Source organism: Cyanistes caeruleus, chromosome 4 (genome assembly GCF_971803275.1).
Source record: "Cyanistes caeruleus chromosome 4, bCyaCae1.hap1.1, whole genome shotgun sequence".
NCBI classification, from domain to species: domain Eukaryota; kingdom Metazoa; phylum Chordata; class Aves; order Passeriformes; family Paridae; genus Cyanistes; species Cyanistes caeruleus.
The window spans coordinates 44780235-44803335 of NC_141704.1; the positions used below are offsets into that span (position 1 = coordinate 44780235).

A 23101-nucleotide genomic window follows, 5' to 3' on the forward strand; every position below is an offset into this window, starting at 1 on the left:
CTGAGCCGCTCCACACACGCTGCGGGCGGTGCTGCCCCGGCGCGGACACCGCGGCGGCGTTTCCTACGAGCCGCTGGCCGGGCCACCGAGGCGGCCCCCACCTCCCGCAGACTCAGCCCTTTCTCCCCCGCTGCCCGGTTTAGGGGCGGCGGCAGCGGCTCTGGGAAAGCGGCCGGCGGCTGTCCCGGCACAGGCTCCGCGGGCCCTTTCCCGCCTGGCGCGGCGGCGGCGGGAAGGGCGCGGGAGGGGAAGGGCGCGGGAGGGGGAGGGCGGGGAGCGCCAAGAAAAGGAGCGAAACGGCTCCGCGCGGGCGGGAGCCCCGTCCCGCGCGCCCGCTGCCGCGCGCCGCCTGCCCGCGCTCTGATTGGCCGGCGGCGCGGCCGGGGCTCCCCGGCGGCCGCTCCTGATTGGCCGGATTGTAAAGCGATGTCTGAGGGCGCCTGGCGGGAGCGGCAGAGCCGCGCGCCCCCCGCGCGCCCCGGCCCCGGCCGAGGTGAGGGCGCGGAGCCCGCCGAGCCTCCCGCCCCCTCCCTCCTTCCCTCCCTCCCCGGGAACGCAGCCCCGAGAGCATCCGCGCTCCCCGCGCGTCCCTCCGGGGACGGGAGCCGCTGCTCTTAAGAGCGGGGCTAAAAGCGCCTTCTCGCTTTGCAGATGGAGGTGAGCGTCCTGGCGCTGCGGGACCTGGCGAGCGCCCGGCCGGGGCGGCGGGGCCGCGCTGAGGCGGCTCAGAAGGTGAGTGGGAGGGCTGGCGGGGGGTCCGGTCCGGTCCGGTCCGGCGCCGCGCGTTCCCTGAAGGCGTTGTCCGGAGCCCAGGGCCGGAACAGGGAGCAAGGGAGGGCGGCTGGAGCGGTGGGCGCCACGGAGCCCCAGCCCCGCCAGTGCAGGGCCGCCACCCGGGGGGCTCCGGGGGGGGCCGGGCTCTGGATCGTGCTTCTGTGGCTTCTGTGGGCAGCGTTTGAGGGGCTGCCCATCGAACCTGCTCTGCCCTGTTGGTCTGTACAGCAGCATCTTACCTGTGAGCACTTGGAGCACTGGCATGTCCAGCGCTACCCTTAAGATAAAGAAATAATCCAGTGTAAGAAGCCTGAGTAATGCCACCCTTGTCAGTAAGTGAAGTGATTGCACTCTGGTACTACACACCGGGAAACACCATTTAACTTTCACGTGAGTAAAGCCCACTCGGTGGTCTCAAGTGTCCAATGACTACCATGTGGTAAGGTGGAGAGAGCTCTTGTAGAGACTCATGGTTCTAAAGGTAAGAACCGGCAGGCCTAACCTGGCACAGGAATAGTACAGTTCTGCTATTTAGCAGTAGTTTAAACACGCTGATGGACACGTCCACTAGGCTTCCATTCTGGTCTGTGTTCATGAAGCAATGTTCTCCAGCCAAGAGGGCCAGTCAGCAAGGAACAAGCTCATTGCTTCCCTACTGCCTCACCAGCCAGGAGACTGCGTGCGTAGCCTCGGGCATAACCTTACTCTGTAATGTCTCCTGAACTAAATGCAATTCATGATCTGTTGTCCATGCTCAATCTGAGTCCTCCAAAATTCACACAGTTCTTGTCAGATTCCACTTTTAGTATGTCAGAGATTTATTTTAATTACTGCTTGCATACTAAGTTCATCAGCTGGCCTTTCCTGTCCTCTCTCTCATGCTTCTACCAACTGCCCTTGCAGTTCTGTACAGTACAGGTAGGACTTCACACAGTGTTGCAGCTACTGAAAAAAAAGGGGGGAGAGAAGGTGAAAGTGTTTCTTACTTTAGTAGGTAATTATGATAGTAGAAAGTAAAGATCTGATAGTAGGAAATAAAAATTTGAAAGGGCATAGTCATGTGCTTTTCACACTTTTTTCATTGTGGTATTTGCACAGATGTGAAGATCTGAGGTATTGAAACAGCAGGTTGCTTCAGCTGCCCTCACTGCAGTTCCATTACCACCAGACATAATGAACAAGAACTTTAGGGGAAGATAGACTTTCTGCATTACTTAAGGGCTGAAAATGTGAAATTGCAAGAAAATATCGAGTGCCAACATTATATGAATATATATTCCAAGGAGAACCATGGCCTGTAAATTGACCCCTACTTATCACAGTGTAGTAAGCTTGCAACAATAGTGAGACAGTTGTAAAAAAGAGATGTATTTATTACATCCTTTTGGGTAATTCACAGGTGAATGTATGCAGAAGTGTTCTTCATAGGTGGTCAAAGCACAATGCTTTTGATGTGCCAAATTTGTTTCCAGTCTGAATGCTACAAAACTGCTCTTAGAAAAAGCCAGTTTCAGTTGTTACTAGAACTTTTTCCTGCTTTCTAGCTAGACTGTGAATGTTCAGATGACCTCTGGAATTACCTATTAAAACATATTTCAGCTGCAGAATAGTTAAATTACTCCAAGTAAAAGGCAAAACTTCATAAAGTTCTTGCGGTAATCCAGTATAAATTAAAATTTCTGTATTTCAAGGCAGTATATCAAATACACTTCCTCCAGTACAGCAGCATATAGAATATTTTAACATTCCCAACAAAGGCAGAATAACTGTGTTAAATACAGCTGTGAGTGCCAAGGCACAGGTCAGTAAAATTACCTTCATAAGAATCGTGAAATTGATTAATGGAACGTGTCTGAAGAACTTTGTGTCTAAAGAACTTTGTTTTTAATAGGAAAACATATTTGATCGATCCAGGATGGCCCCAAAGACTCCCATTAAGAGTGAACCAATTGATTTATCGAAGCAAAAAGGCTGCACACCGGAAAGAAATCCAATCACACCTGTTAAGATCACTGACAGACCTCAGCCTGATCCCTGGACTCCTACTGCTAACCTGAAGATTCTTGTTAGTGCTGCTAGCCCTGACATGAGGGACAGGGAAAAGAAGAAAGAGCTCTTCAGACCCATAGAAAACAGTGAGCAGAGTGACACACCTGATTCATTACAGGTGAGACTCAGAACACCATTACCTTATATTAAGCTAGGATTCAGACTTTCCTTAAGTTGCTCCTCAGTTTGCTTCCATCTGGTTCTTTGCTCCCTATGGAGAGGTGCAGAATTTTAAGTCATTGCCAAGGACACTTGCCACCACCAAAAAGGCACTGACTGAGCAGTAGGACTTCAAAAGATGAAAAATAACTCTTATTAGTAATTGACCTGAGATCCCCTCAAGAGCCTGAATATTACTTAAAAGGACAGTGAAGGATGTAGAGCATAAATGTGATTTTCCCCAACTGAAGTACTTTTGAACCACATTAGAAAGAAAATTGCCAGATCTGTTTTCAGCAAATGTCATTTTCAAAAATAAATTTGACAGTGAGAGAACATACTTTCCAAGTCTTATACCTCATCTGCAACTGTCTTGCAAAGTGGTCTTCCGAAACTCTTTTTTCCCCACTTTCCCCCCAAACTAGTGGTCAGGAAGCAAGGCCAAGCATTAAAATTTCTACTTCACATGACTCAGGTAATGCAGGGATTGACCCCTGTCCTCATTTTAGGAAGTCTGTCCCTGGAGAGGATGAGATTGTAGTAAGCATCATTACAGTTTTCTTCCTTCATCCTTTTTTTTTTTTTGTTCCAACAACTGCTTTTCCTCTCCTGGTTTATTTCTTGTAGGATATCCTTCCCTGGTGATTTCAGCAACAGGAAAATAGTTCTGTGTCCTTCTACTGAGAAGCATCATTTCATAGGTACAGATCACTCTAGAAGTGTAGGTTTTACAGCAACTGCAGTAGCAATAGTAGTGTAGAAAATTCTGCAGTTTTTATAGTCATAACAAAGCAAACAATTCTCTAAAGATCATTGCTAGCAAAGTGTACAGTAGGTAGAAAATAGTTGATGTTTAAGGTTAGTTCATTACCACTAAGATCACACAGCATTTTTGGAGTGGCTACAATAAAGATGTCAAATATTTTCTAGTCGCAAAACTTCCATTTAATAATTTTCTCCACTTAGAAAGGTAACATACAAAAGAAGCAGACGTTTCAGAGTAAAAATACTGCTATTTCCCTACCATTTAAAACTCCTTTCTATCAGAGCACCAGCCTGATAACCACAAGGTTACTTAGTTACAACTACCACAGGACCGTTTAAGATCCCATAAGCAAGGAAACAGGTTTTAACAGCTACCACCACCTTCAGCTTTTCTTTGCCAGAGGGCAAGACTTCTTTTCCTTTTTATAACACAGAGGAAAACCCCAGAGTAACCAGTGCAAAATAATCTTCTATCACTCTTTTTTTGTGATAAATAAATATACTTCTTCCTACATTCTTGCCACCATGGTTTTGCTGGTTTCTATTTTTTGCCTTGCTGTAGGGTCAGAAAGACCACATTCAGGCCATCCTACAGAATTACTTAAGCTAACATCTTGACTACATTTAAGGTTCAAAGACTGAGTAGCACCTTTTTTAAAGTGATAAGAGTCACTGTAAAAGTCAGCGAAAAGAGGTATTGCAGGAATTTCTTGATAGCTTCTGCATCTCCTGTTTTATTAGATCCAGAAGTGTTTAAGAGCATATTCTTCCTTCTTTCCAAAAGAAATACTCTTTCTTGAGTATAATCTTGTCATCTGCTAGTCTTGGGTGTTGATCTTTCTGGCTTTTTTCCTTTATGTATGGCCACTATTTCATAATTGCACAGATGAGAATTTTTCTGCAGGTATCTTGTGTGATGAAGTAAGAAGAGCTTGCAATTGTGTTATCCAAGTGCTCTGTGCTTTCAAGGTGTCCATGTTTTGGTTTTTTTTTTTTAATTAGAAAATACCTTAAATATTGGTGACATCTGAAATATGCCTCACTTGACTATGTCTTGCTTTTAAAAGCTCTGCACTAAAGGGTTAACATTTATTTTTTAACAGTATGATATAGTAGATGACGGCACGGTTGATGAATTTGAAAAGCAGAGACCCAGCAGAAAACAGAAAAGCTTAGGACTCTTGTGCCAAAAGTTTCTAGCTCGCTATCCAAATTACCCATTGTCAACAGAGAAAACTACCATTTCTTTGGATGAAGTGGCTTCAATTCTTGGTATGTATACCGGCAAAACTGGGGTAACTGATCACCTGGGGTAACCTAACAGGTGGGCCTCCCAAAGATCATATTCTAACAGACTACATTCAAGATCTGCCTTCTCCAGCATCTGGATACTCTTTAATCATACTAATCAAAAGTTGGAAATGCCTAATATTCTTCAGTGTCTTTGTTGTTTGGTAGCACTACCATTTTGAAATCTGCTTTCTGTCTTTCTTTTTACTGGACACATCTTGCTTCCAGCTGTTTATGAACTCAGTTGCTGTCTTAAATATTCAATTTGTTGAATACTGAAGGAGTTAGGATTTACAAACCCCCTGAAGGAGGGTTTATAGACAAGAAATTTTGTCAAAATGAAACATTTGAGGAAATTATTGCATACTGGTATGTGTAGGAGATCAGTTGTGTTTGCTTTCTGACTTCTGAACATGTTTGACATCATATCTTCCGAGATCTCATGGTTCATCAAGGTTACCTTAGCTTTGAATATTGCCTTGTGATGGGAAGGTACTGGGAGAGCTGAGAGAGTACCATGAGAAAATGTCGTGTATTGAGGTGGCGAGAAGATTTTGAGTAGCCCATTTGCTGGTTCTGCTGTTAAGTTTGGTTTTAGTTAAAAGATTAATGAAATAAGTGAAATAAGTGATAAAACTTGGAAGAGAGAACTCAGCCAGGACAGATTAATAACAAAAATATCCGAATCCTTGGAGAGGTGGTTTCTTAGTTAGGAAGGGCTTTACAAAATTTGACTTCAACTAAATAAATCTTGTATCTACATTTAAGACTCAGGTATTAAGAGAAAAGAATGAAATTTGTCTGTTTTGGGAAGGAACAGAAGAATGATATCTTCTGTGCCTCTGTTAAGAAGGGCCTTGGAATCCCCATTTTTTTGCCTTGGTAGAGTGAATTTGAAATAGGATAGAATGCAGATTAGGTAAATAGATACCAGAATAATCAGAAATACTATCTAGAATACAGATTAGGTAAATTATTTTTAAAATGAATTGTTCTTTTAGATTCTGCAGTTACTCTTTCATGTGTTTGCATGAGATGCTCATGCTTCAACTTTGTACAGTTGAACATGAATAGTGCTTTATTCTGTTTTGGGAGTGGCATTGACTTGCTTTCCTAAATAACAGAAGCTTTCCTCTAAAACTTGCTGTTGGAAATTTCACCTCACGAAAACCGGAAGGTTTTGGTTGTCTTTTTCCGTTTGGTTTTGAGTTCCTTGCTTGTATCCACTTGCTTCAGTGACCACAAAATTACCTCCTGCTGATGTTGCTGCTCTCGATGTAACAAATGGCATCTGTGATACAGCTTTTGCTACAAATGTATATTGCTTTGTTCACAGAAGACCAGTGGAAGGCCACAAAGGGGGCTGTACTGCTGGTGCCTGACAGACTCCAGGATATGTGTAGCCCTCTCGTTTTTTTTGAATTGTGTTTCTCTCCAAATTCTTCACAGCTAGCACTTGTTCTGCTCAGTTGATGTTAAGTGTTAGAAGATTTTTGGTGCAGATGCTGCCATCAGCATATAGTACATTGTTTTACATATAACAGCCACGCTTCAAACAGCACTGGGCACAAGCACTTAGGATAGCGAGTATTGCCACCAACCTGTTCATAATCAATCCCCAGCTTTGCTCACATCAGTCAGGCCAAACTCAAGCTGGACATATTTCATAAATTTCCCACAGGTATAGACCCAGCCAGCATTCATGATTCATTTCTGTTGTGTTGAGGTCTCATTCTGTACCGCTCTACACCTCTGCACCTTGTGAAGCTTTTGATGCCCCTTTACTTGGTACTTACTTGGCAAGTAATTGTGTCACTAAGCGCAAGTGGAGGACTGCATTCCCCCTGGTATGGAGGGACTTTTATGCTGTGGCAGACCCTTTTCTGCCCTCTATTACATGCAGGCTTGTGTACAGGTGCGTGTCTGAGTATTGAAGCTCTGTGAAAGGAAGAGCCAAAGTGCTCTGAAAACCCTGGGGCAGTTTGGGTAGTGAATGGGGCTGGCAGATGGTAATCAGTTCTAAACACAGTTTAAGCTGAAGCCATGGTTGGTCTGGAAGTTAAAATGGACACAGAACAACAGTGTGAACCTGGCCATGCATAAATCAGATTTTCAGTGTGCAAATATAGATGTATCTAATAGAATGTGTCCACATGAACACTGAAAATGTCTACCTGTACTCTGTTTGCTTCTTGCTGAACTAAGATGAGCATCTATGTCTTTTGTATCTGCTCCCCTCTCTACTTCCCAAACAGGAGTTGAGCGGAGACGAATTTACGATATCGTGAACGTCCTGGAGTCATTGCACTTGGTCAGCCGTGTGGCCAAGAACCAATACTGCTGGCATGGCCGGCACAACCTCAGCCAAACTTTGAAAATGCTTCAGGAGGCAGGAGAGCTGCAGTATGGAGAGTTAATGACCTCCCAGCACAAGGAGCAGGACTTAGAGTACAAATTTGGAGAACGGAAAAAAGAAATTATTCCAGATTCTCAAGACAGACCGTTACTGGATTTTTCAGAACCAGACTGCATCTCTGGTAAGATGATTACTAAATGGCTGATGATACAGAAACACATCTCTTTCTTCAGTTTACTGTGTCACTTTTTCCTTTGCTTTGCCTTTAAATTAAATAACAAAAGCTTTTCCTTTGCAAAGAGGTGCTGAATTCACCATGGAAGGTACAGAAGGTACTTCTTTCTATCCTGTCCCTAATATAGGTCTCAAGACAGATACTTCTCTGTCCTGCAGACTGGCAGGAAGTTCTGCTGGACAATCCAGTTCTCTCCCTGCTTGTATCTGACAGTACATGCTTTATCCTGACAGAAAGCACCATCTGAATTTGTCTACTCTTTGCATGCTCCCCATGTAACACGTAATGGTTTTAAATTACAAAGTCCATTAGTCACAAAATTATAGTGGCACAAAACTGTGTCATGAAACATAGAATCAGCTTTGGAATTTCACTTTCTAAAACCTATTTTTCAAGTTTGAATTTTTAATACCCTTTGAAGAGACTCCTGTCTGCATTAATCAGTTATTTGCTGCCTTTCAATAAATTTCTGCCTTCTGGCAAGGAAATACTTTACTTATTTTGTGTGGGAGAAACCTTCTTACTAGTTTTCTGGCTGTGATGGATGACATATGCTAAGAGGCTTGGGTATTATTTGTAACACAGCATCTGCAAACAGCAGAAAGGACAAGTCATTGCGGATTATGAGCCAAAAGTTTGTCATGCTGTTCCTTGTCTCCAAGACCAAGATAGTCACTCTGGACATCGCAGCAAAGATACTGATAGAAGAAACCCAGGATACAGTGGACCACAGCAAATTTAAAAGTAAGATGGCTAATGAGAGGCAAATCAATCAATCAATCAGTGAGTAAAGATAATGGGGACATGTTTGGAGTGACACCAAACAGACACCAGTATGTAACAGCAAAAGCAATTTGTGCATTTTTCCTGGGATACTTTCTGGGGTTTTTTTCATTGAAAATGTGTATTTGTGGAAACAGAGCTTGGTGTGGGGAAGAGTCAGTTTGACAGTTATCTCCCAAGTTCAGCTTCAAAATAAAAAAGAAAATTTGTTAGTTTTGATTATTTTTTTCATACTTAAATCCTGTTTCCTGTACTGCTCTGAATGATGTTTCAGAACTGAAACATGTTTAATTTAATGGAATTTTCTCTCTGTAGAAATGTGTTCCTTCTCCTTTTTACCCCAGAAATCTTTTACAGCTGGATGGCAAATCCTCAGTTTGTGAGGATTTGTACTTCAATCCCTTGGATAACATGGGAAAACTTAGCATTAGTAAACAAGTCTTCTAAGATAAAGACTTTAAAGTCTTTAAAGTACTTCTAGAGTAAAGCATTTGCACTTCTGTCTTAAATTTCTACCCTAAGTATGAGAAGAAATGTGAGGAGTTTAGCTGGAAAATATGTGGGTATCATAGTCAGCTCAAAGGTGTTATTTACTAGAGTCACAGATTTTTCTGAGTGTGTTTACATTTTTTAAAATGATAAATATGTGTCCTCATGGGAGCTGTGCACTGTTGTGCCTCTTGCCCCCAACTTCTCTTTACCTTCGTGGAGGTAGTTGCCTTTGCTGAGCAAGTTGATGATGCAGTCACTTCCTAACCTATTTCCATCAAAATGAGGAAGGTGAGTTTAAACCTGAGCAGCTAAGATATGAAACAGCAGTGACAATCAGGTGGGAGCTGGCATGGCAGCCTTCATAGGAAGTAGCCTAAGTCCATGCCAATTTGATTTTGGCCACCTCATCTATGAAAGCTGTGGTCAAAGTCTGGAATGAAATTAGCACAAAATATATCCTGTGTGCATGGTAAAGCTGACTCTCTTATCTACTCCTGCCTTTTGTTGTTAGCAAAGGTACGAAGACTGTATGATATTGCCAATGTTCTCACCAGCCTGGGCTTGATCAAGAAAGTCCATGTCACAGAGGAACGAGGACGCAAACCGGCTTTCAAGTGGATTGGGCCTGTGGAATTCCCTGAAAACACTGGTAACTTGTGTAGCTGGCATTTATATTCTTTTTTCTTTGATGCTCTCTTCCCAAGTGGTAAAAGGTTGCTTTCTGTGTGTAAAGAATGGGTCAGCATTCAGTGGGTACCCTGTGATTATTAACTGCTGCCAACTCAACATTTGCCCATGTTAGACTCTGCACCCAAGATCTGGATCTGTGGAGGGATGTCAAAGGATACTGTGTCTTGTAGGTATTCTTACACTGACTTAGATAACTATATGCATAACTGTATGAATTGTAGACCAATAGACAGATAGATAGATAGAACTGATACATTCAAATCTGGGTCCATAGCTGCACTGGATTGCAAGATTTTGGTAATTCTATAAAAAATATACAGTGATTTACTTTATTTGTAAGGGTACATACCAAGGTAGAGCAGGGCTGTTTCTTGCATATGGCCCCTTTTACAAAAGCTTTGTCTGCAAAAGAGCAAGGTGGTGGGACAGAGTATCTCTGTGAGCTGATGTTCCTTGGCTAGAAGCCAGAGCAAAGGGAAACCCTTTGGCTTTGATATTTGCATCAGGACAGTGCCAGGAACAATTAAAATGAAGGATAACGTAAATACTATCTTAGTAGCCTTTCTCCTCCTCGCTAGCACACTAGAAAGTGGCTGCTGCTGCAGCTGCTATGGAATGGATGGAAGGAAGCCCTTACCTTGTCTACTGGTGCTTACTGAATTCTAGACTTGTTTCAGTGTTGAGTGGTTTGAGATAATTGAGAGGTTGCCTCTTCCCTTAATGCCAAGTCTAGTAATATGGCAGAAGCCTGAATGACAAGCTGTGTTGCCTGAAGGACTGTTGTACAAAATGATGTCCCTACAGATGAGTTGAGAGGACATAGTCCAACGTCAGATCCTCTGCCAGGGACACAGAGAGGAGCCTGTGTCCAGTACCAGACCAGTGCTACTGGAAAGCAAAAGTTTACACGTCACGCTTCATTTAACAGTGCGCAGCCTTGTGAAGCAACCAAAAGGAAGGTCAGTTCTGAGCCCAACAGCCCACATCAAGAGAGGCAAGGTAACTACTAATGAAGCATGTTCTTTTCTGTCCCACTGGACCTGCCCAAATTGAGGGCACTTGATTGGGTGAATCAGCATAATTAAATAGGTGAATTACTCTTGGGAGGTAGCTATATTTCTACTGTGATACATAGATACATACCTATATTTCATGTGATAATGAAATTTCTGGTTTAGAACCTCCAGTCAAATGCCTCAAGTTACATGAGGTGAATCTGGGCCATAATGCAATTGAATCTGCAGTTTATTTTCTGCAGGTAAATGTTTCTCTTCTTTACTAACTGCAACTATACTACAGTTTGTACTGTGAACATTTGATTAAGATAAAAACTTTAGCCACATAATGCTTCCTTTATTTTATGGTTCCTAATATAGTGAAATTTATTGTAACAATCTAACAGATAGTTGTTAAAAAAGATAAAGTAATTAGAGAGCTTTTCACAGTTCCCTCTTATGGGAAATGACGATGTTGAACACGCCTCCAGTGGGACTTGAGGGTTCTCAGTATTTTGCAGGTTCTGGCTCTAGGTGATTAGTGGATGTTATAAAAATGTGTCAGGACTGAAAAATTATAGCAATTATTTTATATGGCCAGTATCAAAACATGCTTGGTAAACCTATCTGTGATTAATTGAATGCCTCTTTGTTTTTTCAGCCTCTATTGTGAATTCAGATGAAAATTGTTCCAAAATGATAAATCTAGCAGCTGTCTGCCAACAGAAAATAGAGGAAGATACTGGGTAGGTTGGTCTTAACTCTTGTCCAGTTGCAGCTTTGTACTTGTCATGTTTAGTTTAAGGACAGATTCCATTGATGAGACTGAAATAAAAAAATTGCCATAAAGTCTCCCTATTACAATTTTAATACTGATAGATGTCAGCATGGCTTTTTTTTTTTTTTTTTTCATGGTCATTTTACACCCACCTGTACTTGTACCAGTGTTGGTGTTTTGCTTCAGTAGCTCTTTCTGTCATATGTTTTTATATAGGTCATTCCTGCATCCTTTGACCTATTGTCTGGGTAGGTTGAGCAAATTATGATTCCAAGGAAGGGCATCTCTGTCTCTCATCTGTCTTCTCTACACCTATTCCAATTTGAATTCATTTTTGAATGACTGACTAGTCAAGTGCAGCCAAAAGCATTATTGATCCACCAAAAACCTGAGAGCTCTGCTTCTGTGTTATTAAAAATGATAAAAAGTGACCCTTCTTGTGAACTGTGTAAAAATTGTCGTTTGGGAGTGGAATTTTTCCACATTTATGTCCAAATAGAATCTCTTTGCTTCTAAGGATAAAACAGGGATTTAATTTTGGAGTAAATGTTTTTCCTCTTTTCATTATTGTTTGGGGATTTTTTGTTTTTTAGGAATAAAGCTTGTGACACCGAAACAATACGAAGTTCAGCAAAGAATTCCAACGTAACCTCACCCTTCTCCCGTCTTCCCGTTCCTGGGGACTCTGATTTTTGTGTTAACTCTTTGCCTCAGGCAGTTTTCCCTGTGGTTCAGGCAGATGTGCCAAACTTCTCACTACCAGTTGGTATCAGCAACCAGGCTTCACATTCTTCCACGCCAGCAGACTCCAATGCAGAAAATGGAAAACCTACCCTGGTCCCCAACCAACCCTTCGTGTGCTTTCCATCTTCATCCCTTTTTATGTTGTGCCATGGTCTTCAGGAAAATAACTTGAGCGAGCCCCTGCCCACTGCAGGAGACCTGGGAAACAGGAGTGCAGAAGCTCAGGCTGCTGTGCCTCCCACTGTGTGCCAAAAACGCAGCTCCCACAAGTACTCATCGCCCTCTGCACCTGATGAAGAGCCAGCTGCTAAAAAGCAGACGTTGGAGCACAGTGATGTGCCCCTCTCGCTTGTAGTACCCAAGGTAAAGTGAATTTCATTATCACTTAGGCTTTCGCATAGTAAGGAAAGATTTTTGCCTAAGATAGTGTTTTTGGAAGGGAAAATTCACTACACTGCTCTTGAGAGGGAAAAATGCTGTCTCCCACATGTTAATAAACTTGCAAGGGGGCTGTGTCAGGAAGTATAAGCATTAACTGAGAGATGTTTTCACACTAGCAGGGGAAAATGGACTTGGATTGCTTTGCATAGTGATGTGATGCTCAGCTGTTCTTTGGAATTAGCATCCTGATCATTTTCTTCAGCAAAACAATGGGTCAGAGGGGAAGAAATCAATGTAATTATTACTTTTCTTCCCCTGTTAGCTTGGGCTTTCCCTGACAGCGGCAGCATTACTTACTCCACTGAGCTATAGCAAATATGATTTGATCTTTCCCTCTACTCTCCAGCCTGAGTCCCTCTCTCTGAGGCCCAGTGCTGCCCACAGCAGGCTGGTGAGAGAAGATGATGATGATGAAGGTAATGCCTAGTTATCTCAGAATTCACTAAAATACTGAAAGTAGGGGTCAGGCTCAAGATCACGTCATATAAACCATTTGAATATTGAATATAAACCATTTGAAGCAAGTGTTTCTCTTTGTCAATAAAAAAGTAATCCCAGAGGTCAGGTATTTCTTATGTAGTGTATCCAAGTACTGAATGTGATCTACAGCAAAGGGCACAGAGTTTAGGCATCACTAATATGGCTCTTCAAACCCTCAAACAAAATTTTTAGCTTAGTGATTTGCTAATCAGGTTTGTGCTGCTCCTTTGCACAGATGCACAAGGAAGGTGCATGAGAGGTGTTGCACTGTTTTATTTCAGTTTGGACTCTTAATTTCCACTTTTGCTTTTGCTTAGAAGCCTTCTGAGTCACCAGAGGCAGAATCTTCCCCAGGAGGTGGCTGTTTAGCTGCTGTACATCTCGAAAAAAATCATCTTGACCTTGCAAGTCCTGCTGCTCCAGAGGCAGCAAACAAGGAGTCTGCTAAGCCTTTCGATTGTCTGGAGCAAGAAAAACAATCTCAGAGCAAAGAAACTGATGAACCCTCTACAGGAAATGAGCACATCTCTAAAGAAAACGCCAATCAACCTTTCCAGCCACAGTATCTTTATGTTCAGCCTACTGCTGGTAAGGACAGCCATGAGATCTAGAGGCACCCAAACCTCTGTATCTGTTCACTGAGAAAATACTGAGTCCTACAAATAGGTGAATATTTGACATAAAAAACCCTGACAGCAGTTCTCTGTAGTAGTTTAGTAACTCTGAAATCTCTTGACTCAGTGTAAACTGTTGTTGTTTTCAGCTGTTGAAAAGAGGCATTTTTCTGAGCTTCCCACACATTACTAGCATTAAACAGTGTAGGGTTTGTATGCCTGAATTATGTGCAGCAAAAAAAAGACACTTATCCAACATTTGAAACTCAAAGGTGCTGGAAGTTTAGATTTGGCTGTAAGCTGGCCAGTACAGAACAGCAGCATCCCCTGAGTGTATGAATTTCATCGCCTTCAAACTCTGTAACTCTGTACTGTCTTGTAACATGCGTTATCAGTGTAACCCCTGAAACCCAAGGCACTGGGAATGTTGCCAGCCCTGCTTGTATGACACTGTGGGGATCTAGAGGAGGCAGCTGAAAATACTGCAATGGGATTTAATGTCCACCATGTTTTGTGCCTGTGTTTTTGTGCAGTGGATGACTGCTTTGTGGGAACAGGACATGTGGCAGATTTCCATGACTACTGCTTTAGTCTTTGATTCACTCATGACATGGAGTGGGGTCTATGGCATTTCATTGAGGGTGGAGATGCTCAGTTTAAAAATGCTGATCCTGTTATTCTGGAAGGTCAGGTAAACTAGGAGCCAGAGCAGCTTCTGCTTCAACGCAGTAGTTCAGCTGTTCTAAGCAAAATTAAAATCTCTGTGATATATCCTTGTGGGTGTCTCCCATTTTTTGGGTTTGATTTGTCAGGGTTTTTTTTCCCTTATTAAAAGTAATGTACATGTTTGCATATAGCAGAGGATGATTCCAGTTAGTGAAAAAAAAATTTGTTTAGCCAGGATGTTGCTTGCAATCAGTCAGAAGCAGAAAACAGTAAGGGGTGTGGTTGGTACTTCATATGACCTAAGTAAATGGATGCAGGTACAGTGAATAGACAAGTAGGGAGGAAAATGGAGGCAGATAAGGAAAGGGAGCTGGACAGAAGAGTTAGGGGGTTATGACAATTTTCTTCCTTATTTTTTATTATTTTGTCATAGTTTACTTCCTAGGCAGACTTTATTGTCACACCTTTTTCCTCTTGTAGATGAAGTTGCAGTAGTTTAATTCCCTTTTTCAAGTGTATTAATGCTTTGTTTTTTCTCTCTTTGGTTTAGGATTAAGCAGTTTTAATTTCCTGTTCTCTGCAAACCAAGCCCCTGGTGCCATCAGCCTGGCTGCGAACCAGTTGTCGTCTCTAAGTGTACCCTGTGTCATGGTGCCATCAGCAGCCTTGGCTTCCTTCCCTCTCGTCTGCTCTCCCTCGTTCAGCAGTCCTCTTTCCCCAGTTCCCGATGGCTCCTTCTCAGCTGCTGCCTCCACAAATTTCAGCATGTCCAGCCTGGCATCAACCAGCCCCGTGTTCATAAGCACCACGGCCGTCGTCACCCCCAAGGTCTCACCCGCCCCCTCGGCGGATCCACAGCAGCCGGCTCACCCCGCTCTGCACCTGAGTCCTGTGCTTACAAGGTCTTGCAGTGCTGTTAAGCTGGACTCCCCTGTGTGTATGGGACACCCGGTGACCCTCCTGAAGCTGCAGCAGGTAAGGGGAAAGGTGAGCAGGAGCGGTGATGGAAGAGCTGTGTCAGGTGCCTGACAGCAGCGTGTGCCGCAGGCTGGTGCCTGTGTCAATGCTGAGAGCTGGTGTCTCCACTTAGCCTATATGTGTCTGTCCTAGCGGTGGCACAGGGGGTGGGACACTGTTCAATACACAGCACAGCACATTTAGTCCTGAACAGTGAAGTGCTTTTATAACTCTTACAGAAATTCTAAAATCCCCCAGCAATCTAAGTTTTTTTTCCCCATCTGACAGTGTCATTGTGTGCTATGCAATGGCTACAGAAAAACATTAGGAGGACAGGAGGATTATGTGTCAGAATTCAGGAGTCAGCTGGCTGCAATACTTTTTCAGGTAGTAGTGTCATGGGTTATCCCTTCAGCCCTGTTCTGATCTCTCTCCACTGTGTAATGGAAAAGTAATAGCAGCATCAGAGCTGAGTGAAAACAATTATTGTGGGATTGTTGATCTTTTTGTATACATTTTTTAATCTACCATAGAACCAGACTTTTGGTTAAAAAAATCAGAAATTCAAATGTGAGGGAAGACTCATTTATCTGAAACACAGTGAGTGACATAAAACAGTCATGTCACACAGTGTTACCTTTACAACTATTAGCAGTGACATTTTGGCACTAACTCAATTTATATTTGTAAATCTGTGATTTGTTTGCCTATTGCCTAATTCAGTGACAAATAGATTGAACATTTGGAAGTGTTATAAACATTACTTTGTCTTCTTCAAGCTTAGGAAAAGACTGTAATAAGAGAATGGTTGGCAGCCAGTCTGATTACAGATGCTAACATTGGAATTTTCAGTAGAGTGGCACTTAGAAGTGGTCAGGATTTAGAAGAGTAATTTTTGATTTCTCTCAATGGTAACAAGTAACAAAAGTGAGTAAAACATCATGGAAGAGAGCCATTGAAGCTAATGGACAAGATTGTCATAAGAACAAATGAGTGTGAACTAATTATGAAAAAATTCAAGCTGGAAATTAGTTAAAGGCTTTCATCTTCCAGCAGTGCTGTACTAGCATCCAGTTCCAGAGCAAAAAGCTTTTCACGTGGAGCTTCTGAAAGGATGTGTAGCAGGTTACAGGATTAATGTCTTCCAGTTGTCCTCTGTTTGCCTGCTTGTGTGTAGGCTTTGACAAAATCCTGCCAAATAATTTTGGTTTTGTTTTTTTCAGTTTGTTTTGTTTTGTTTTGTTTCTCACAAATAGCCTTCATCAGCTCCTCTCACTCCCAAGAGCATTCGTTCTGCACATCATGAGGCATTTTTCAAAACTCCTGGAAGTCTTGGAGACCCTGTGGCATGGAAGAAAAACGAAGGCAACCAGACCAGAAATGCCAGCTCTGTGCAGAGGAGACTGGAAATCTCTAGTACCAGCCCTGACTAATTCCACTCTTTGCAAGGGGTGGGCAGATTGTCCTCAGACCCTGTATCAATTACAAGAGAACAAGCTCTTACCTGGCAAGAGGAGGACATTAAAATGTCACCCCTTTTGGCATGCTTCCCCACTATCTATTCACCCACTGGTTCTGTTAGCCATCTTCTTCAAAATCACCCTTGGTACAGAAATCCTTTTACTGAATTGTTCCTTCAGTACTGATTTGAATTCAGATTCTGTGCTTCACACAGCCTTGTGAGCATCAAGTTGTAATTGTGATTTTAATTTGGGAAACTGTCTTCATTTCTGTGAAGAGATGCAAACAGATTCTTTTGGAGTCCCCAGGGGTTCTTTATTCATGGTTTTAAGTGAGATGTCTAGCACTTATCCGGGGTAAGCATTTCATTTGCATTTACTCTACTTACCCTGAGTAAATCTGTGGTGAAAATGATAAACTTTTGCAGTTGTGAGAGCAACTACTTCCTTGGTTCCAATCTGTCAAATCCTGCCTCTGCAGTGCAACCCCTTGCTTTTTATTTTGTATATTGGAGTGGGATTAATGAAAAGAAAGGATTTTTGCAGTTTCAGAATAACAGATTTTCTCAGGGTAGGATTACTTGAATGTCAGTTGGTTGTTGTACAATTTGCCCAGCACTTGTGGATAGAAAAACCTAATAATAACACAGTATGATTGAATGTATACATGTGAAAAATATTAAGACCAAAATAACTGTGAATGTTAACGTTTTTATAGTTGTGTTAATGAACTGTATTAGTCCTTGGGTTGGATGGTTTTTGTTCTTTTTTTACTTTGAGCAAAATATGCACGCTAGATGTAAGGAATACAAAACCTGAATCCTTAAACAGATTTGAAAAATGATTTGAGAGTGACAAACCACTGAGAGGACTGTGCTTAGATTTCATCTTCTGTTTAAATATACAGTCTAGACTTTTTGACCAAGGAATACTGATAAGTCATTAACCTCACTCATGATTAGATTCAGTCTAACCTGAGTCTACTAAGTGCCTACTTAGCTGTTTACTTAAGTGTACTTAAGGGGTATGTACTTAAGTGCCTAACTCTTCACTTACGGGCGTTTTGTGACTAGTTAATAGTGCATTTGAGCATGTTGGGAAGACAAGGGAGAACTTATCTATCTAAACAAGAAAAAGAAGTTGAAAAGAGCAGGAGCCTTGTTTTATAAAGTAATATAAAAATTATCAGTATACCCTAGGAGAAGACAATGAGGAAGAAAGGTCGTAATAGTTCACATTCAAAGTCCTCAAATAATAGATGGTGCTATTATCAGTATAGCACATCATTTTAAGAGCTAATGCTCTTATGTTTGGGTATGTTTTCACTCATGTAGCAAACTGCAATTAAATTTGTGCAGTCTCCTGTTCAACAGACAGAAAGTGTTTCTGTTGACATCACTTTAGCTTGGACTTTTAGCAAATGTAAGGCCAGCATGATCAGCTCTCTCTCTTTGGTACTGGTATTGATTTTCCAAGGGTAGATGCACTCTTGGATGTGCTATTTTGTTGGTCAAGGGAGGTTAAGACTTTGAGGCTGGGAATTTGATGAGGGCATCTTATTTTAATAATGAATGTATAATGAAAATGAAATTTAAGAAAGGATTTTAGTGGAGTTGAGAGTTTGAGTAATGTGACCTTCTCTTAGACTAGACCAATAACAGGTTTTTGGGAGGGCTTGGGTAGCCCTTGTTGAAAGAAAATCTATAGCAGAATTATCATAGGAAATTTCAGGGGTGGTAAAGAGACATCTTCAGACTGCTAATTTTTTAATATTTAATGACACTACAGTTAAGAAAGTTTACAGCTTTTTCTTTTGAATTATTTCTTCTTATACACCCACTTAGATGAATTTTGCTTTGAAAAGCAGTGTGTAACTAGCACAGTGCTGCCCCTGCACTTGCTGGTGTGCATGTGTTGCTGCTGGGGTTCCAGGGAAAACGGTGGGTGCTGATTCTCCAAACCTTGTCTCTTCTCTCTCCCTCTGGTACAGTGCAGCATTTTAGTGATATGGCAGCTGGGAGCAGGGAGGATTAGAGCTAATATTGGCTCTTTGCTTCAAAGAGGCAAAGTTGAAGCATCATCACCAAAATTGCCTTTCTTTGTTAGTGATGTTATTGTGTGCCATAATTAACTTAAACTATACTTGAAAATGCAGGGAGTGAAAATGGATTTTCAATTTCCAATTTCTGCTTACAGTTTTGATTTTCTGTAAATACAGCGGGTCTAGAAATGAGATTGACTCCGTCTTCTGTGGGTCATGGATGGGAAAACAGGTTTTGAGCCTAGGAGAAAAAGGATGTGGATATGCTGTCTTGATTTTGTCAATGCAAAATTCTTGCTAAAATAGAGTGAGACCACTGAAGCAGTGGGGGCAGCTTTGTTCTGTACCCGAGCTGCTGAACTAGACTGGTGAGGGGGAGCAGTTGGTTGCCAAGAGGGAATGGGTTTACATTTCCTATCTTTACCTTCACTGAAAGCTAAGAATTTAAATAAACTAGGAACAGCTCATCAGCAAAGTAGCTTTGGAAAAGCAAAATTTGTATTTGCACTGAGGCAAAGTGCATACCCAGGAAGTTCTGCAGGGTTTGTGAAACCTTTCTGTCCCAGCTCAGTTGTTGAGGAGCATATAATTTATACTTGAATCTATCTGCCACGTTTACATTTCTGATTGTCTTCTGTAAATTGGTGCTATTTCTGTATTTAAAAAGCTGTATTTTTAATGTAAAGCTGCTTCCAGTTTGTTTTTTTTTTTTGCACTGCTAGTTAATTATAGATATTAATTTTATTGCTGTTTTATAACAGTTCTTCGGTGATTAGATGTCCTGCTTTTCCTGCTCTCTAGCTATCTGTTTACCTGTCTGCATATAGCTTTACTCCAATCACACTGTTGGGTTGAATATTTTTTTATAGTATCTGTTAGCAAAATGTTAAGCTTATACAGAATAAAAAATGAAATTAAAACTGAGGCTGTCATTTCAGTATGGAAGACTTTCAAGGACACCCTTGAAAAGAAATATTCCTGCACCACATGTCCAGGTGAGGAGGTTCTGTTGCATGTGAGCACTGAAGGACTAGCAGAGGATAACAGCTTGCCCCAGTGGCTCCAGCATCCAGCTGTTTCATGCATCATGGGCACAGTTCAACAACCCAGCTGTTGCAGGCACGAGGAGCAGTGTAAATTGGCTCTTAAAGTCATGGAGCAGGCCAGGGCAAGACTGGGTGGCCCTGGCCCAAAGCCATGTGAGGTGATCCCCAGCTGGCCACCAAGGGAGGCCACCCCAGCAGTGCCAAGGGGCCTGCCAGACCCTGGACCCCCATGGCCCTGCAGCTGTCCCTGGGTCCTGCTCTCCACAGGATGGCAGCAATGCCTGCCCGACTGCAGCCGCAGACACCCGAGGAGCTGCTGCTTGCTTGGTGTCCTTAGGAACCACAGCTGCTTGGAAAGAACAAGTGGACAACACAGCCACAGACCCGTGGCTTCCACTTCTCTTTCTCCTGCCCTTTCCTAACCACACACATAAGACACAGTTCGACCCAAACCTGAGTTTGTCCCCGTTAAAATCTATGGCAGGTTCACTTGATTTCAGCAAGCCCAGTAATTGCCACCTTATCCCTCCCAAGATTAAAGAGATGTGAGTTAATGTCCCATGGCACCCACACTGGCTGCAAAATTACTGTGAGCTGCAAATGGTTGAGATCCTCAAAACTCATTTCTAAAAGGAAAACTCAGCAGCTCACTCAGTGTTATTTTTGGAGTTTTTCTGACCTGCTGCTCCAACAATAATACCTTTCCCTTTCCATTGATACAGGAAAAATTAGATTAATAAGATTACACTATGAGAATCACTAACAAGCCCTAATCCTGCTCCAGCTCCGCTGACAGGACCATGGTCATCATTTCCTTGAGGAGGAGCAGGGCTGTATCTTCCAACAGTTCTTGTCCTCACCTCCACAGGTGCACTTAAAACTCCCCTTTTTTGAAGTAAAAATAGGGGAGTACACCAAACTCCATCTGGTTCAGTTCTCTATAAAAAAGAGAAGTTAACAAGCAGTACCAGGGCCGATGAATGCCTTGGTGTTTTACAGGCTGGGCAGCCCAGAGCCAGCTGGGAGAGTCACCCCCTGGTGCTGGAAGGTGTTGAGTACTGCCAGCAAACCCAGCCAGAGGCAAGCAAAAGGGAAGCCTCCAGCAGGCAGCAAAGTAAAGCCTGCTCCCATCATGTCCAGGGAAGCAGGTCTTCACCTGCTGTCTTGGTCAACAAGGAGGCTTTTCTGTGAGGTGCTTGGGTCATGGCAATGCTTTCTCCTTCCAGACCAGAGTTCCTGAGCAAGACTCCATGACCTACTTAAAAATTTAAAATTTAATAGCTTGAGATGTAAAGGAGCATAAAGAAAGCCTTCACACACAACTGAGGCAAATTCAAGCCATGCTGACTGCGATCATCTGAAAAGATCTATGTGTGCAGCAAGCATTAGTGTCCCGATTCTTTCCAGATTCATTTATTTTATCAGAAATGTGATGAGAGTTTAGGATATTTTTTCAAGCACTTTCTCCAAGGACTCCTAGAGAAATGAAATTAATTCGTCATGTCAGTAAACACTAGCTTAAGTTCTAAGAGCATTAAGTCTTCCCTCATTCCCCTTGCAGGCCACAGTAACTTTGGTGGTGGATGGAAAAAGGCTGAATTGCTTCTTCACAAAATGCTGGGACCTCCAGGTCTGATATCACTGGGCCTCCTAGGAGACAAAACCTGCCTCAGCTGGAGCTCCTCCATTTTACTGCATTTTCCAAATAAATAAGTTCTTGTTTTGGCCCTGAATGTGAGATGCCAGACTTTTACGCCTTCCCCTCGCCTCTGGCTGGGTATTTCTCCCCTTGGATGTGACAACAGTGTAATTTCATGGATGATGTACCAAATCTGGGTGGGAGGGGAGCATGAAACTTGTTTTTTTCCAACAGCTGTTTCCTTGTTTCAAAACTGACAGCTATGAACCAGCAGTTTACACTCAGCATGGTGTGATATCAAAGGCAATGTAGTGAGACCAAACAAACCATCAGTATATGTAAAATACTGCATCTTGGTAAGTGCCTGTAACAGCAGCTAAAATGGGCCAGTTTGGACCAGGGTTAGTCTTTTGTGAAGAAAAAAAATTAAAGCCTAGAAAATAAGTAAATATAAAGATTCCACAATAGATTGTCCAGAAGGAAATTGTCTGCCTTACTTATTTGGACAGCAAATTCTTCAATGCTCAGAAAAACACTTTGCCTCTTCACAGTCTCTGCATCTCAGTGATAACCAACCAGCATGTCATTTAATCGCCCTACACCCATTCAGTATCTTGATTAACTGGTAAAAATTAGTTCTGTGCCTGAAATGCTCTGGGAATTAAATGATCATAAGGTAGATGTATGGGAGGAGTTGACGAGCTCTGCTCTGAGGTTTGCCCCAAGTAATGGCAAAATTCCCCACCTGCTACCTCACCTACATTAGGGTTTTCATCCTTATTGTACTGATGTTAGGATTTTTGGAAGCTGATGGTTAAAAATGTCTGTACAGACACTGTAGGCTTAAGTGGCAAACACTCAAACACTTGTGTTCTTCTCTGCTTTTATAAGTAACACAATGCCAGTGGTTTCAGTGGACTCACTCTTTTAGCTTGAAGGGGAGGAGGATCTGGTTCTGGAGTTCTTCATTCTACCCATCATCTACTGCACATTACTGAGCAAAGCACTCTGACTTCTCTAAATCCAGAGAAATGGCAACCAGGAATATCAACTGGCCTCACAAGCGCTAAGGATCTAGCTTGTGGATGTGGAGGAAAATGGAAAAGAGTGCAAAGACCAGCCCTGTTGAACAGGTGTGAAGAAACAGACAACACATTCACTGATTTGAAAATAATTTTGAAAATAATTTAGGGATTTTCTGCTCAGCCTTGCTTGGGTCTTGCCATTATTTGGACATGTCAGAGCCTGCTAGCTTGGGACAGCATCAAAACCTGCCCTTGTGCTCCCACAGTGTAAGCCTGATGGTCTTGGTGGGACCTTCCCTTGCTGTCTGATCACTGATTTTTAATGTAAGATTCCACTCCATCACTGTGTGGCAGAACTCACATCATTTGAAGCTCTTATGCAGATAAGACATTTACAAAAACATTTCAAATGCATTAGAAAAAAAAGTATTTTAAGAGGCTGAGAAAGCAAAAGCTCTTCCCAGCATAAACAATTAAAGAGGGAAAAAATGTTTCAGGGAATATATTTTGGTATAATCAGATAACTATGCAATGCCCTGCCAGAGTAGCTAGGGCTGAGCTCCAGGAGCCTCTGTAGGGGATAAAAGGATTCACTTAGGCGCCAGCCTCCCTCCTGCCCTGC

The 23101-nt window shown here is 42.4% G+C and overlaps 1 protein-coding gene across 3 annotated transcripts; it reads left to right on the forward strand.

Annotated features, from left to right (window-relative positions):
• The first annotated feature begins 434 nt into the window (after nucleotides 1-434).
• E2F7 (E2F transcription factor 7) lies at nucleotides 435-19689 on the forward strand. 3 transcript variants are annotated; one of them, XM_086884237.1, is made up of 13 exons: nucleotides 435-493; nucleotides 652-732; nucleotides 2666-2941; nucleotides 4851-5019; nucleotides 7293-7574; nucleotides 8214-8372; nucleotides 9415-9552; nucleotides 10398-10592; nucleotides 11250-11334; nucleotides 11960-12473; nucleotides 13349-13619; nucleotides 14862-15286; nucleotides 16525-19689. In XM_086884237.1, exons 2-13 carry the CDS (start codon nucleotides 652-654, stop codon nucleotides 16699-16701), a joined length of 2772 nt encoding a protein of 923 aa, XP_086740363.1. In that variant the 5' UTR covers nucleotides 435-493; the 3' UTR covers nucleotides 16702-19689. The 3 variants fall into 3 exon arrangements, with proteins under 3 accessions (XP_086740363.1, XP_086740364.1, XP_086740365.1); XM_086884238.1 differs by lacking the exon at nucleotides 435-493 and having other exon boundaries at nucleotides 496-732; nucleotides 13352-13619; XM_086884239.1 differs by lacking the exons at nucleotides 435-493; nucleotides 652-732; nucleotides 2666-2941; nucleotides 4851-5019 and adding an exon at nucleotides 6372-6952.
• The last annotated feature ends 3412 nt before the right edge of the window (nucleotides 19690-23101 follow it).